This window comes from Pongo abelii, chromosome 11, assembly GCF_028885655.2.
Source record: "Pongo abelii isolate AG06213 chromosome 11, NHGRI_mPonAbe1-v2.0_pri, whole genome shotgun sequence".
Lineage (NCBI taxonomy): Eukaryota > Metazoa > Chordata > Mammalia > Primates > Hominidae > Pongo > Pongo abelii.
Window position 1 is genome coordinate 28,891,403 of NC_071996.2, and position 16,603 is coordinate 28,908,005.

Here is a 16,603-nt window from a genome sequence, read left to right on the forward strand (position 1 = left end):
AGTGTTTAGTTGAATACACTGTATTTAAAAACCAATTTATTTATTGTAAGACTTAATATAATAATTATTCATTATTACTGTTATATATGTATTAGTATAAATTATTTCTACTTTATGTTTCAATTTAGACCTTACATTGATTTTAAAAATTATGTGCATAGGTAGGTTATATTATTTCTGAATTTCATTTCAGAAATTAGTAAAGAGATTTTCAGAAGATTTGTTAGAAGAAGTCAGTGATTGTGGATGGGACTGGGAATTTCTGCTCTAGTGGAGCCAACTCTCTGTTGGTTGAGACCAAGGAAGTGGCCCAGCACAAGAGAGCTCCTGCACTCTAAGAGCCAGCTTCATTGCTTTTGGCAAAGATTCAATGTGTCAAACGGCTGAATGATAACTTTCTCTCCTGAACTTATATGCGTGATTTTGGTGGTTCCTTAGTTCTTACATGGGCTACCTTGGTAGTGGGTATTTTTCATCTATTTGATTACTTCTTTGTAAAGTTAACTCTCCCAGCTTTATGCATGGGAGGACACAGAGGAGAAAAGTAAACTTCCAAGTGCAAGATGCTTTTCACCTTGAAAATTGTTTGTCGTGAATGTATTTCCTGGCTATGGTTCTTTCTTTGGAAAATCCTTATCACAAACTCAAAATGGCAGGGCTGTATTTTGGTTATTGTTCCCAAGAAATGGTTTATAGCCACTAGACCACTTTCTGCACTGGGTTTCTTGTCCCCTCGCCCTGTACCATAAGGCAGTCTAGTTGCTTCAGCAGGAAGGCTCTGCTGCATGACAGTTGGGTGGTCTTTGAAGAGAGCTCCTTTTGTTTTCCTGATGGACCCAGGGCCAAAGTGCCACAGCCCCTGTGAAGCACAAAGTGCGAGGCTGTGGCTCCAGGACAGAGTGTTTCTCCTCTGCCTTTAAGAGAACACGGGGGTCATAGCATTGTGCAGACGTGTACCTTGCTGGGGCTGCCAGGGGAATGCAGGCTTATGGGGAGGATTGAGGGGACAGAGATGTGTGTGTACTGATTAGTGTGCCATAGACTACAGCACGGCAGAGGCAAAGAATGCCATCTAAGCTCTTGTTGCTCGGATCATCACCATCCAGGTCACCCAGGAGCTTATTAGAAATGTACAACCTCATGCCTCATCCCAGACCACGAATCAGAACCTGCATTTGAATCACATTCCTAGGTGACTCCCAGGCACATTATAATTCAAGAAGCTCTGCTGCTTTTACCTGCACTCGAGGCCTCAGCCTTCAGACCACTCCAGGAAGCCTTCTTTTCACATCCCGACGCCCCCACCCAACACTCTGTCACCTGGATCTTGCCCATTTCCTCCCTGGCATGTCCCTTAGTCCCTTAGGTCTGCACATCTGCCATTCCTCATTGGCCAGCTCTAGCACAGATCACTGTGTTCACCTTGGCAGTCCCAAGTCCTTGCGCACTGCCTGCCTGAGAGCGGGCTCCAAGCTGAAGGCTTCTCGAGTCAGTGGACTTATGGATACATGATCTACATGGCAGAAATAAAAGCCTGAAGTTTGCAGAAGGTTAGGTGTTTATTTGCACTGCTTTTTAGACTGTCTACCAGGTTAAAAAAAAATACACATACTCTTTTGAAGGCATAGATTTTAGATGTCAACCTCAGACTGTGGCATTTGGGATTTCCAGAGCATGTCGTTGAGGCACTTTTGTACCCAGAGGCACATGGAATTTATCAGGCTGTAGGGATGATGTGCTCTCAGGATGCTGCTGCCAGTAGCCTGGTGAGGTAGGGAAGACAGCAGTGGACACACAGTCAGGGCCCAGTACACAGCCCGCCTGCCTTTTGTGTGCTGATTGTCCAGCAGGTGGTACCTGTTCCCTCTTGCCACCCACCTTAGAATTGCTTCCCTCTTGATGAGCACCTTCAGCCAGAGGTAGGTGGGAAGCGGAGGACGTGCACTGGGTTCTGCTATGTGCCAGCATCTGTGGTATAAGGAGCCATTCCCTGGCCCAGGGCAGGCAGCCAGTACCCACCGGGGTTGGGGATCATTGGTGGGTCTTCATTGCCCATGCTTTCCCTGCCTCTCGTTAGTAGGGAATCGATGGGCCCTCGTTATGCCAAGGCAATGCTAAAATCTCTGCTTTACCTGCCCCCTTCTCAGCAAGGCTCTCTGTGGGCCACAGCTGATGCTCCATCAGTGCCAATTTACGAGACAAGTTTCTGCCGCTCAGCTTTGGCAAGGCAGATGGAAAATACCTGCAGGAAGAGCTTCCCCGGCATGGCCTTCCCTGCATCAGTCATGTGCCTAATGAGCTATCCTTGCAGTGGGCTTTTCTCCCGCTTTTCACTGAAGAACCCTCATGTGCTGCATAGACATGAGCTCATGAAGCCTCCCTAGGGGACAGGGGCAGCCTCATCTGTGACATTCTCTCTGGGCAGCCTTCACCAGCCCTACTCTCTTCCTTCCATCAGAAGATGGCCTCTGATGGAGAGTCATGAAGACCTCACCCTCTTTGTCTTCAAAGATGCTTTTTTGGTGGCAGATCACCCTGGTTCTGCAGAGGGTTGGGGGCTCAGCCGAGAATACCTGTTTCTTCACAGGGGAAGTAAGCTAGAGTCAGGAGGAAGCAGCAAGGATGGACTGTGACTGGAGGACAGATGTCCTGTGGCCCCGGCGGTACTCTTCCCTCTTGTGCTTTGGGGCAGCAGCATTTTAGGTTTGTAGCTTTGGTGAAAAAGTTGCTCCCCACTGTTTTGAAGTGTAATGCCCCATGAGGAGGAAGTTGGAGCCAGTGTGGTTTTCTGGGTCCTCTGCCAGAGGACATTTGGAGTCCCCAGTATTTTTCCTCAGGACCGACTTAATGAAGACAGTCCTTCAGCCCAGGCAGGGCTCAACCCTGACGCCCGGGGAGCTTTACTCCCTAGAGTGTTTTCTCTCGCTCTCCACCTTGGGCTGATTTCTAAAGGATCTGCTCTAGGCCTTCCTGGGAGTTGTTCAAACTAAAGATGGAAAGGGTGAGAAGGCACAGTGGTTTAAAGGATGCTCATCACCAGGTTAAAGGAGGGAAGGAAATTACACTTGTTCTCAGGCCAGGTTCACTAATGGCTCTGGCAAGGAGGTGACTTCACTCTCACAGGAGGATCCATTTGCAGGCTCCATGGTGACTTCTGACTTTCAGGGAAAATGTCTCCCCAACTCAGCAAGGATGAAGTGGAGCAGCTTCAGCCCAATCCCTCCATCCTCCCACCACCGGGCAAAGGACCAGGCACAGACTCCAGGCCGACTGCCTGATTTTGCTCCTCCCCAGGCCTCCTGCTGCTGCCCCAGGTGGAGGGAAGAGACCAGCCCCTGCTCACATGCTCCGGGGGTGGCTCTGGGCAGAGCTGTTGCCTTCCCTCCCCCTTAGAGCCCCAGCTCTGCAAGAGCCTTGGGGAAGTAGCAAAAGGGAAGTTGTGGGGGTGGGGTGGGCAGGGATAAATCGAACCCACCACAGCACAAGCCTCTTCTGTACAAAAAGTGTGTGTATATCTCTGCAAATGTCACAGTAGCATAATCTGCTCTTCTCTTAACGTACGGCACTTGCTTTTAAATCTACAAGTTGAAATCGCAGAGACCCAACTTTTTAGCTAGCTATGTATAATTGCAAATCCTGTTATATATGTGGAATATATGTAAATACATATACACATATGTGTGTATATCATTCTGAATAGTATTGCATACATTGGAGTCCCAGGAATTTGGACCTCAAACCTCCTATTTGCACACAGTTATACCGCTCTGCACCACTAAGAAAAGAAAACCTAACAGGCCCAGGGCACCGTCCCTCATGTGCCTGGTGTCCAGAGCCCAGGGCAGGCACCTCATACGTGGCTCGTCTTCTCGGCCAGGGCGTGGTCTGTGGGCAGCGTGAACTTGATGGCGCCGTCCCTCTCCCAGCCTCTCCGGATCCTGGCGAGTCTGCGGCTGATGCAGGGCAGGAGAAACAGGGTTTTGGCCAGGATGACGACGCAGGGCACCAGCAGTGTGAGCGTGAAGGTGGGAGGCAGGTAGAACTTGTAGCGGCTCTCCTCGAAGGCGCGGGTCCAGCCATAGGTGAGCGTGTGCAGTGTGCTCAGCACCAGGGCCACAAAGCCCAGAGAGGACTGTGGAGGGAAAAAAAGGCTGGAGTGAGGGCGAGGGGATGACAGATGCAGTGATCCTGGCAACGACTCATCTGCTGGCCTGGCGGAGGGGAAGGAGGGTGGCTTTAGTACTCACCGTTATGGGTTGGAACCCCAGTCCTATCACTCTCTTAGTGTGATCTTATGATAACTCTCAACTCTCTGTGCCTCAGCTTCCACAACAGGAAAATGGGAATAATACTTCTGTGCTGAAGGTGTCTAAGGACTGACCAATTCACACGGATTCTGTACAATAACTATATGACCATGCTTTTTCCTTAACTTTGTTATTTGTATCTCTGGAGGCTGCTGGATGATTTCAGATGGAATTAAGTTCAAAGAAGTTTAAAAAGCATTTAAGTCCTGCTGCGGTGGCTCTCGCCTGTAATCCCAACACTTTGGGAGGCCTAAGTGGGTGGACTGCTTGAGTCTAGGGGTTCGAGACCAGCCTGGGCAACATAGTGAGACCCTGTTTCTACAAAAAATACAAAAAAATTAGCCACGCTGTGGCAGCATGTGCCTGTTTTCCCAGCTACTTGGGAGGCTGAGATGCGAGGATCACTTGAGCCCAAGAGGTCAAGGCTGCAGTGAGCCAAGATTGTGCCACTGCACTACTGCACTACTGCACTCCAGCCTGGCTGACAGAGCAAGACCCTGTCTCTAAATATATATATACATATACATGTATATCTGTGTGTGTATAAATTTTACTAGTTATGTGTATATTTTAATGTATATTAGAGTAACAAGTGTCTGCTTGCATACGAAAATCATAATTTCACAGATAACATTTGGCCTAAGTTAAGATCAGATAAAAAGTGGATTGATTTTAAATTAGCTTGAAGATAAATGCAGAGTAAATAATTTACAGATGGCACGTGGATTTGGCACCAGTAGTGAAGAGGACTCCCGGGGCCTGTGGTCTGGGTGACCTGGCACCATATAGGAAGCCCCAGAACACCACACAGATGCCCTCTGTGCATGCTAGACCTTCACCTCCTGCCCCACGCTGGGTTATAAACACCCCGGGTGGAAACCCTGCTGGGCCTACTCTTCCATCTGGAGGAGATTAGTGACCATGGGGAGAAAAGACCATCCCAACTCCAAATGGAAATGGTCCCGGCCATTTTACAAGGGAGCTTCGCACCCCTTGAACCATGTGTGGGCTTCTGTGGGTCACTTCCAGCCAAGAGTGGCTGATCCACCACCCAAAGCATGACTTTCTATAGGAGCTGCAATGTGAAAATGGCTGGGAAGTGCTGCTGTATGACTCCAGCCTCTTGGCATGTATGAGTTCTCATGGACATGAAGGAAGAGATCCAGGTTCTACTGTTGGTGCTGGTTCAACTGATATGAACCCTGGGCAGGCCACTTAATCAACTTCAGTGGGAGATAAGTAATTTCCAAAGCTAAAGTCAGAGGGGGAAGCGCTGAGTAGGTGCAGTAGCCTCCGTCTAGTCCCCTAGACAGGGCAGGCAGTGACACAGCAGAGGGCACCGAGAGCGAGGGAGTAGTGGCACAGGGGTGCTCTGACTGAATTCTGCTAGCACTGGTGAACCACTGAGAGCTTTGGGAGAGACCTCCCACGTCTATTACACAGGGATGGAAATAGCAATGACCCATCAAGCAATGAACACATATGCATTTTCTCCAAGGAGACATTGCGAGGGTGTAATTTAAGTGTGGCGGCACACTGAGACCTCTGGGTGGTCTGCATGGACTGAGCCTCCTGGATTCCCTTCTAGCCCAGCTTGTTGGCATCAATCCAGAGCCTCTGCTGACAGACGCTTCTCATTTGCACTCCCCTCAGAAGTGTTTCTAAGTGGGTCTGATTCCACATTGGGCCCTGTTCTTGCTCTTCCCTGGTGGGTGTGTGTGTCTGTGTCCCTTCGTTTGCACCTGCTCCAGGACAGACACCAGGACAGTGAACGTCAGTGAGTAAAAGAACATGGTGTGGGAGAATTGCTTGTAAAGCTTTTGCTAAAGATAATAATAAACATTTTCCAATGGCTGCACACTACAATTTCACAGACAGGTTCTCATGTTCAACATTCTTGGGCCCAAGTAAAATAACCAAATAAAACCTTTTCTATCCTTCCTCACCCTCTCTGGTTCTTCTTGGCTTTGTGTCCATTTCTAGAATCTTCTTGGCCCAGTCTTTAACAACTTCTGGCTCACCATGAAGAGTGAGAATGCCACGATTGGCTTTGTGCTGTCACCCACAGTGAATTCCTATCATTTTAATGTGGTCACCTCCCAAAGAGAAGCCTCCTTGACTGTCAGTTGCACGTAAGCAAATCCTTGCCACTTCCAGAAGTGTCTAACAAGAATTCCAAATCCCCTGCAACTTCTGAGCCACCCCAACTTTTCTAAATTCTAATCTCTTGGTGTGGAAGACTGTGGTTAAAAAGGTCCCCAGCACTGACCATCAAGAATAAGTCTTGGCTGGGTGCGGTGGCTCATGCCTGTAATCCCAGCACTTTGGGAGGCTGAGGTGGGCGGATCACCTGAGGTTGGGAGTTCAAGACCAGCCTGACCAATATGGAGAAACCCCGTCTCTACTAAAAATACAAAATTAGCCAGGTGTGGTGGCGCATGCCTGTAATCCCAGCTACTCGCTTGAACCCAGGAGGTGGATGCTGCAGTGAGCCGAAATCACGCCATTGCACTCCAGCCTGGGCAACAAGAGTGAAATTCCGTCTCAAAAAAAAAAAAAAAAAAAAAGAGTAAGTCTTGAAGTCAATCACCCTGATGTTCCCCAGCCAGGTGCCCAGCCCTAACTAACTGTGGGCCCTCCCACCCCTCCTCATTGTGGACTTATTGGTGTTGCCAAGATGGCTGAGTGATGCCCTTTATCCCCAAGAGTTTATCAGTCTGTGGCTTTCAGACTGTGGTTTTCAAACCTTGCTACACATTAGAATCACCCGGGGAACTTGGGTAAAATACTAGTGCCCAAACCCCACTTCCAGAAATTCAGATTAAATTGGTTTGGGGCGGGACGTAGGCATCTGTTGTTTTTTAAGATTCGGCAGATGAGGCTGATCGGCAGCTAGGACTAAGCCACTCGTTTAGGAGACTGTCGTCACCACACCCTTCTAGCTTCAGGGTGAAAAGTCCACACGGGCCCCTCTGCTCAGGTCACTTGATTGGGGAAGACCTGGACCTATCTGTTTCTTAGACAAAGCCCCATTGAGAGCCTTTTGGCACCCACCTCTGTGTTGTGGGCTTTCCCAGAAGATGCAGCAATAGGAGCCCATCCAGGCCTGGAAAGCCAGCCTTAGTAGCCCCACTGAGGTCTTTGCATCTCCCTTGGGCGACATGCCCTGTAGCTCCAGGGTTTGGTCTGTGTGGGCCACTGTCCCCAGCTCTTGATCTGGAGAGTGATGAATTTTGCTGGGCACTCTGGGCTCTGCACAGGGACAGTGTGGAGACGCTGCTCCCAGGCCCACCAGCGGCAGTCAGCTCCTCCTGTTCATATATCCTCATGCTTGTGCCATTCAAAATCCCATGGTGCAGACAGCAGGAAGCTCCAGCCTCAGGCTAGTGGTTCATACCGAGGGCTGACAGCCAAAGGCCAGACAATAACAAAGGGCCTTTAACTTTCCTGTCCCAGTGGGAAGCCTGCATGATTCCAGGGAGTTTGTTTCCCGAAAACTCTCCTTGGGAACAATTTAAAAATCCCAGAACCCAAAGAAGCCCAAAAGGAGAGGGATTGTCATGAGGCAATTAATAAGATCCCCAAGCTAGGGCCATTTTTATTATACGTAAGCTTGTTAGCAAAAAAGAAACAGCCAGGTCGTTGTAGCTCCTGCTGGTGCTCAATTACTATGGCACGAAGGGGCTTTGGACAGTCGCTCACGAAGCTGGGGTCAGGCTGGTCTTGTCATTATTTCAGGCAGGTAGCTGGAGTGGGCAAGGTCACAGGCAGTTCCTCTAACTCTGGGAGAGAACTTAGGTTCTAAAAGCTGAACCCCCATTTTTCTGTGCAGGTGAGCTGCTCTGACTGGAGTATTTTGCAGTCTAATATCTAACAATGTTTAACTGGCTGAATTGAAACACTTAGCACAACCCAAACGAAACCAAAACAATAACAAAAAAATACCCAAAGGAAGGCCGGGTGCGGTGGCTCACGCCTGTAATCCCAGCACTTTGGAAGGCCGAGGTGGGTGGATCATGAGGTCAGGAGATTGAGACCATCCTGCCTAACACGGTGAAACCCCATCTCTACTAAAAATACAAAAAAAAAAAAAAAAAAAAAAATTAGCCAGGCGGTGGCGGGCGCCTGTAGTCCCAGCTACTCGGGAGGCTGAGGCAGGAGAATGGCATGAACCCGGGAGGCAGAGGTTGCAGTGAGCCGAGATCGTGCCACTGCACTCCAGCCTGGGTGACGGAGTGAGACTCTGTCTCAAAAAAAATATATATATATATATACCCAACGGAACACAAAACAAAATGTAAAGCTTTGAAAACAGCTTTGGGAACAAAAGGATAAATGCAAGCACAAGTCACCTCTTTGTGGAATCAATACACTGTTTCAATGGTTTTTAGCTAAACAAAGTGTCTGAGGTGTTCAAACCAGAGAGACTTCACCTTGAATGGGGGGCTGGGTAAAATAAGCCTGAGACCTACTGGGCTGCATTCCCAGGAGGTTAAACGTTGCTAGTCACGGGATGACATAGGAGGTCGGCTCAGGATACAGGTCATAAATACCTTGCTGATAAAACAGGTTGCGGTAAAGAAGCCAGCCAAAAGCACCAAAACCAACATGGCAACGAGAGTGACCTCTGGTCATCCTCATTGCTCATTATACACTAATTATAATGCATTCACATGTTAAAAGACACTCCCACTAGCGCCATGACAGTTTACAAATGCCATGGCAATGTCAGGAAGTTACCCTATATGGTCTAAAAAGGTAAGGAACCCTTAGTTCTGGGAATTGCCATCCCTTTCCTGGAAAACTCATGAATAATCCACCCCTCGTTCAGCATATAATCAAGAAGTAACAATAAATATAAGCAGCTGAGCAGCCGTGCCGCTGCTCTGACTATGGAGTAGCCATTCTTTTATTCCTTTGCTTTCTTAATAAACTTGCTTTCACCTTACTCTATGGACAGGCCCTGAATTCTTTCTCACGTGAGGTCCAATAACCCTCTCTTGGGGTCTGGATCGGGACCCTTTTCCGGTAACAAAAGCATTACAGACCTAGGGGTCAGCCAAGGCCCCTCAAGAACCACGGCTGTCCCCATAGCCTGGTGTCTGCTGTGGACATGTGTGTAGGGGAGGGTGATGGGGCTCAGGTAACTTCTCACTAGCCGTGCTAACTTTAAAGGAGAAGGTTGCAGCTTACCTCAAAAGCCAGCATGCCACTGTTGGCTGCACGCATCCTGCATTTAACGTGTCCAGCTCAAATCCTCTTGATGGCCATATGGGGTGGACACAGGCACAAGCGAGCAGCAGAAGCTCCAAGAGCCTAGGAAACTTGTCTGATGATGCAGGGCAGGTAAGCGGGGGTCTTGGGACTGAGATTCAGGTCTTCTGGTTCCACTGCCTGTGTTCCCTGCACTGGAAGTTGCCACACACTGCGGCGTGCGCACCTATCAGTCACTTAGGGAGCTGCAAAAATAGACTGCCAGAGCCATCCCTCAGCATCTGAGTCCATGGATGGGAGGCAGGCCTGGGTTATCTCTATTTCTCCAAGAGTGCTCTGGCTTCAACCTATTTGACAGGGACTCACAGCAAGAATCATGTTTTACTCTACTGTCCGGTAGACAGCAAGGTATGCTACATTTGCAAATATAACTAGCAAATCCATATAACTGAAAAAGTATCCTGACACCATGCAAAACACTCCACTGTTTTCTTTGTCATTCTATTTTATTTCATTTTTAAAATGCTGCTTGTGATCCATGGAATCAATTGCATGACCCACTAGTGAGTGTCCGCCAGTTTGCAAACACTGACCTGGACCACTTTTAGGCCCAGGGTTGGGGTTCTTTGGCCTCTGTCTCACTATTTACTACTGAACTCAGAAATGGATGGTTGGTAGCTTAGTCAGGGATAATGGAAATGTGGCCAGATACCCTAAGAATAATAGCAAAATGCTTTTTATTTTTCTTTCACACATAATCTCTCACTGTGGCTCGTAAAATCCCTGTAGGGCATTAACTCCATTTTTCAGGGGTGTAAACTGAGGCTCTTGGAGCAGACATGCTCTGCCCACAGTTACAGAGCAGGGTTGTGGGGAGGGAAAGCTGGAACCCAGGCTTTCCAGGCGGCGCTGACATGTGCCTCCTCCATATTGACATCTGGTTTTTGTGGATGGAAGGCAGGCATTGATTTCCACAAGTAAAATCCTGCCTTTCTACCCACCTAACCCCCCTGCTCTTGCAGTGGCAAAAGGACTGTCCTATTTGTATTTCCACTCTTTAATATGTAAAGTAGAACGCGGCTGCTAGGGTCTCAGTCAGCTCTTGCTAACAAAATCAAATCCACCGGCTTTCTCTGGCAGCCAGAGCCAGGGCATGTAATCTATGGCTGCTTAAGGGAGCAGCTTTCTGGTGAGGGGAGCAGCCTGCAGTCCGTTTTAATTGTGGATAAACCATGCACGCCGGATACTCCAGGTGGGAAGAGGAAAATCCTAGATTTGGGTATGAGACGCATGGGGATTAGTGGCAGATAAATAAAATTCTTCCCTTTTTCGTATGCTAACATGTGTCAGCCATGAGCCCTCCTCCAGGGACCTTCCGACATGAGCAGAGCCAGGGAGATTCAGAGGCAGACACACTTTTAAAAACACACGGCTACAACTCTGTGTTGTTCCAATGGATGTGAAGCAACCCTGGTCAGGAGCAATTAATTTGGATTACATAAGAGCATTACGCTGTCACTGTCCCTGAGTCCTGTACCACGTCCTCCCTGCACAGATTTCTGTTGATAGTGGGGGTGGATAGGATGGCTGTTCTCTGCCCTGATACAATGGCAGGATACAGCATTAGTCAGCTCCCACTCATGGGAGGGGAGGAGTTAATCCGCCAACACTGACCGCAGATTCTGTGTGGAGAACAGTAGGAGATGCCAAAGAAATGTAAACAATGTCCCTGCCTCCGTTTCCTTTATCACGGAAAGATGGCTCTGCCTGTCTTCTTCTCTATTGCATCACAGGCCTAGCAGGATGCCTGGCCTGCAGTAAGTGCTCAACAAATGTTTGTTGAATGAACAAATGCAAAAAGAAACTTTTGCCACTAGCAGCATTTCTCAGAGTATGTTCTGTGGAGTATTTTTATTTTTTTATTTTTTTATTTTTTTTTAAGAGACGAGGTCTTGCTATGATGTCCAGGCTGGACACTTGAACTTATAACTCCTGGAAGGATCACTCAAGCTCAAGTGATTCTCCCACCTCAGCCTCTGTTAGTAGCTGGGATCCCAGCCACATGTCACAGTGCCCAGCTTGTGGAATGCTGATAGCTGTTATTTGGAAAAAAGGAGGGGGAGGGTGCTAACGCTCCAATAAGTCTGATTGACAAAGGTTTGTTTGTTGTAGATGTTATTAGAATCTTTGATGTGCCAAAGTGCATTGTGATCTCTTAGGGGGAAGTAAATCTTTTCTCAAATTCATTTGATGACAGACCTCCTTTTTCTGGATTTTTTCATAGGAATGGCATCCTTGGGAAAAAGCTGTGTCGCATCCCCTGTAAACTGGGGTCCTAATGCTTGTCTCCCATCCACGCTGCATAAATCAAGGGGTTAAGGGGAACAACAGAGCCAGGTTGAGATGAGGGGTGGAGGGTGGTGGGCTAGGCTCGCTCACTCCCTAGCCCACTGACTCCTACCTAGACCAGCAAAATGTCCAATGACTTCATGTCATTCAATTTTGTTTGGAAAGCTCAAGAATTCTAGAAGCTGAGAATGGTGGACCCAGGGCTCAGTGTCCTGGTCTGTAATTTTTTCACATGCCTGTGTCTGGCTTCCTCGTGTGTTGGGAGGTTAAGCTTGTAGCAGGCAGCCCCTATCAAGAGGCTTGGATGGGCCCTCTGGGTCAGGAAGGCCTGGCATCTCACTGAGTGGTCCTGCTGTGCAGATGATCAGAGCCCAGGCAGTTCTTGAAGGCAGAGCACTTACTCATGAGAGGTGGGCCAGGGCCACGCTGAAGCTGGCTGGCAGACGAGAGACTACTTTACCTGAACGAAGCTGAACTCCCTCCAGTTGAGCGAGTTTGCAATGGACGGCAGTGAGGTCACGGCCAGCAGGGACAGCGTGCCGAGGGCCAGCACTCCCAGGGAGAGGTAGATCTCCATCCGCCAGACTTCCTCCTCCACCCAGAGGTGGCTCTTGTTGGCCAAGACCTGACATGGATGGAAGGAAAACCATGAACACTGTGGCAAAGGCTGGTGCCCTGGGAGGGCAATGATGAAGGACACAAGAAAGACAATACGGCGGGCGCTCACACTGCACCTGACACAACCTGGCTCTGTGATAAGCATTTCTCAGGCATTAACTCATCGAGTCCTCAAAACCACCCCACGAAGTAGAGATCACTGTTAGCCCATTTTAGAGATGGAGGAAATGAGGCACAAAGATCAGATCACTTTCCCAAGGTCACATGTAGCTAACAGATGCAGAGCTGGGATCAGGACCCACGCAGTCTGGTGCCAATGACCGGGGCTCCTGGGGCTTTCACATATCTGCCCCGGGGCAGCCAATCAGAACAGTCACATCAGCAGAGTAAGGAGTCAACCAGAAATACAGCCCTTAAGCATGGCTCCATCTCAGGGTTTTCTGGCCCTAGAATCCCAGGACAGGAGTGAGGAGCTCTCCTAGCTCTGAATCCCCTCAGCCAATGAGCTCACACCTTACTGGCTGCTTCCCTTCCCAGCCTGTCTCACCCTGAGCCCTCTGTTTTCCTGGACCCCCACACTGCCCCCATCACTGGCTCACACTCAGGACATACAAAGACACACGCAGACACTGAGCCCCCAATACTCCCTGACTCAAAGCTCTCAGCCTCCCTTCTTCCTACCCAGTTCTCTACTTCTGCCTGAGGCACACAGCCTTGGCTCAACTTTGCCAACCAAGAGAGACTGATGGCCATTCACCAAGCAGTTCAGTGACCACTTACAAAGCACCTACTGTGTGCCAGGCCCTGGGCTGCAGAAAATAAAGATACCTGCCCTTACCCTGCCCTCACAGAGATCTGGCCCCCCCCACCAAGTTCCAGGACATGTAAATTGGGGAGCCCCTATGAACCTGGAGATTTCTGACCCTTCTCTCCCCACCTTGCCACTGAGCCCCCTCCTAGCCCAGCCAACACTCACTCGCATAGTGCCCTCATGAGGAAGAACTTTTATCAAGGTGCAACTAGACCAGGTAGCACCTGGAAGTCAAGGTGTTCTCTGTGAAACACTGTGAAATGCTGGTACTTTTATTCTATAATGTCAGCAGTACAAAGAACAGTATTTCCATTAGAAGATGTGACTACACTTTAATAGGCAGCCTCTCAAAACAGAATGACTCATACAGGTTTTTTGAGAAACAATTTCAGCAGAAAAAAAAAATAACGTGAGCTCAGTTACCAGATAAAATATTAAAAGTGAATCCACTGGGCTGAGCAAAATGGTTGTACAGCTTATAAGAGAAAGTTTAAAGAAACAGAGAAAATGCCATCCATTGAGCACTTTTCCTGCAATTGGTGAAAAATGATTGCCTCTGTTCTATTTTAGGACAGGCCTGGCTCACTTTGGTGACTTTAAGCTACTAAGGGACCAGGAGTCTGGGGACCCAGCCTCTTGTCCTGACCACCAGTGGCATGTAACTCTGGCAAGTCTGTCTCTGGGCCTCAGTTTCTCAACCTAGGAGGTTTGGATGAGGTCATGTCTGAAATTCTCTTGATTTTGCTTGTGTGCCTGCTGTGGTTGAAGTCACTGTTAACTGGAAAGGCGTGCAGAGGGCAGAGAGGTCTCCTCCGTACCTCTGCCCAGAGAAGTCTTACTCACACCTCACAGCATGAATTGAGTAAGTCATCTCCTCGCTGGAAGTTGTTTGTTCTTTAACTCTGCTTCATTAGTCATTCCTCTCTGCGTCTCGGGAAGATCAGGCAGTTAATGTCACAAGTCAGAGTTTGGATGATTACACACACATATACCACATTGGCTTGCAAAATATCTTGTTTTTTTCTTCTAACATTTCCACTCTGCAGTGACGCTGGGAAGGGAGGGATGAGGTGGGCAAGGGAGCAGCGGATGGCGAAGACCCGCATGAGGACTGAACCTAAGCCAGCCTTAGGAGTCCATGAGATTCTCAGCCAGCCTATTAAACCACAGTGCTGTGCTCAGAGCTCCCCAGTGACCAGTGGCGCACATGGCTAACTGGAACACAGGTGTAACAGCTCCCCTAGTAAGTCTCTATGTTTAGAGATGATCAAATTCGCCACCTTGAGAAGGCCAAGGAGAGTGGTCATTAACAAGAGATGGAAAGACAGCATTCAGGTGTGGGATTTCCCTCTAGGTTGCAGGTCAGACGCTGAAGGACCAGTGAGGCTGCAGCATTAGCCCCTCTCCATGTCTTCACAGTGGGTGATGGATGGGAAGAGAGTGGTACCGACCCACTGCCTGCCAGACTCAGAGGAGGAGGGGGCGGCAGGGTGTGGAAGGGCAACCTGGGGGCATAGAGACCACAGGCCTGGATTCTGACACCGACTCTGCCACTGGTGGGCAGTCATGAGACCCTGGGCAGTCCCTTTCCTGGCTCATAGCATCATTGTATCTTGCTGTGTTACTGCAGGACTAAAAGCATTACGTTTGTGGAATGAGTAGCATGGGACAGGCACACAGTGGGCACTTAATGTAATAAATGGCTGTTGTTCTTAGTGGCAACAAGGCAGTTAGACTAGTTCTTGCTCCAAGCTCTATGTGCACTCCTCTTAAGATGCCTGATAATGGCTTTGTGGTGGCCAATTTAAAAATCAGTCACTCAGTGAACATGCACTGTGAACCCGTGTTAGGAACCATGGACCCCAAGGTGTGGAAGACCCAGTCATGGACCTCTGAGTCAGATATGAAGTAGTGTGTAAGAAAAAGAATAGAAGTATTTACAAAATACAACAGATTACAGAGGCAGGTATGGGGAAGTAAGGGGATAGGCTGGGGGAGCTTAACAGAGGTAGGGTTTTGAAGGAGGAATAGGAGTGTGTAGGCTGTCAAGGTGTCCCGGGGTGGGCATTCCAAGCCAAGAGGAATGAGCTTTGCCCATTTAGAGGACAGTATGGGACCCAAGTGTTGACACGTCACAGGAGAAGGGGAGATGAGGCTGAGGAGGGAGTCTAGCTGCATAGTGAGGGGTCTACCATTATCCCAAGGACATTGGAGTCACTGAATCTTTTCAGCAGTGACATGGTCAGATGAGAGGTTCAGACCATCGTATGCCAGCCATGTGCAGATGTAGCTTGGGGTGAAGGTAATAGGAGAACAGTGTGCAGGTTAAACATTTCTTTGATCTTGATCTTTGATTTTGATCTTGAAATGTGTGTTTCCAGGGAAATACACAAGCAAATCCAAATGCCCTGGACAAATATCAGTTATTGTTGGTAATAATACTGTCTGTAAAAATGGTCTCAAAGGTTTTCTCTACAGCTGGCATACAGCTTTGCCTCCTAATCTGCAGACTCAGGGCTGTAAGGAAATCTTGGAGGAGTTTCTTGTGCCTAGACTAATGTGCTCCCTTGACCCAAGGGCCTAGTGGGCAGTTGGGGTGGTGAGTGGCCATGTGGGGACCCTGTGCTGAGGTGCCCACGGGCTGGCGGCAGAAGCCACACATCAAGCCTGAGCCACCCAGGAGGCCCTGCTGTTTGGGGCTGAAGGCAGAACAGCCTCAGGTGCCCTGGCCCAGAACCACAGGCATGGCTTACCATGGACCATCCAGAATCTGCTTGGATGTGTCCAGACTTGGGCACCTCCCCACATCTGGGCTGCTGTGTGTCAAGCCCTTGCCTCCCTCTGACCATCCCTCTGACCATCCACCCTGATATACCCACATCAGCCCTGGTTTTGCCCTTAAGAACTCTGCAGAACAAGTTTAAGCCGCTTTGCGTGAGAGGCCTTCGGTGTCTCTGACATCTCGTCCTGCGGGAGGGATGGTTGCCTGGCAACCTCACCAGGGCCTGCAGCCCTAAAGATTTTTGGGACGCAGGGAAAATTACCTTGCATGCGCCCCTCTGTACCCTGGTATTTGCATCAGGGCAGAATTGGGTTAACAGAATATCAGGGAGAGCCTTGGCAGGGCAGAGAGTTTAGACAAAGGCAGTTGAAGGGTGACAGGGGAGGGAGGGAGCAGTGGTGTGTCTTTTGCCCTGGGGGGTAGTGGGCACTGTCATCGTCTTTCCCACTGCTGCTGGAAATACCTGCCAGCTCAGGGAAGAGGGAGTGGGCTCCTCCACGCAGATCTGCCCCCTCCTGGGCA

At 49.1% G+C, this 16,603-nt stretch overlaps 1 protein-coding gene across 2 annotated transcripts in view; it reads right to left on the bottom strand.

Annotated features, from left to right (window-relative positions):
• Positions 1–1,540: 1,540 nt before the first annotated feature.
• The window catches only part of STEAP3 (STEAP3 metalloreductase), a 41,698-nt gene continuing 26,635 nt past the window's right edge, over positions 1,541–16,603 (bottom strand). For both annotated transcript variants that reach the window (XM_002812415.5, XM_054549244.2), the window contains exons 4-5: positions 12,331–12,495; positions 1,541–4,132 (exon numbers count right to left, since the gene is read on the bottom strand). In XM_002812415.5, the coding sequence (XP_002812461.1) occupies positions 3,851–4,132; positions 12,331–12,495 (447 nt within the window). In that variant the 3' untranslated portion in view covers positions 1,541–3,850. The remainder of the gene's footprint in view (positions 4,133–12,330; positions 12,496–16,603) is intronic.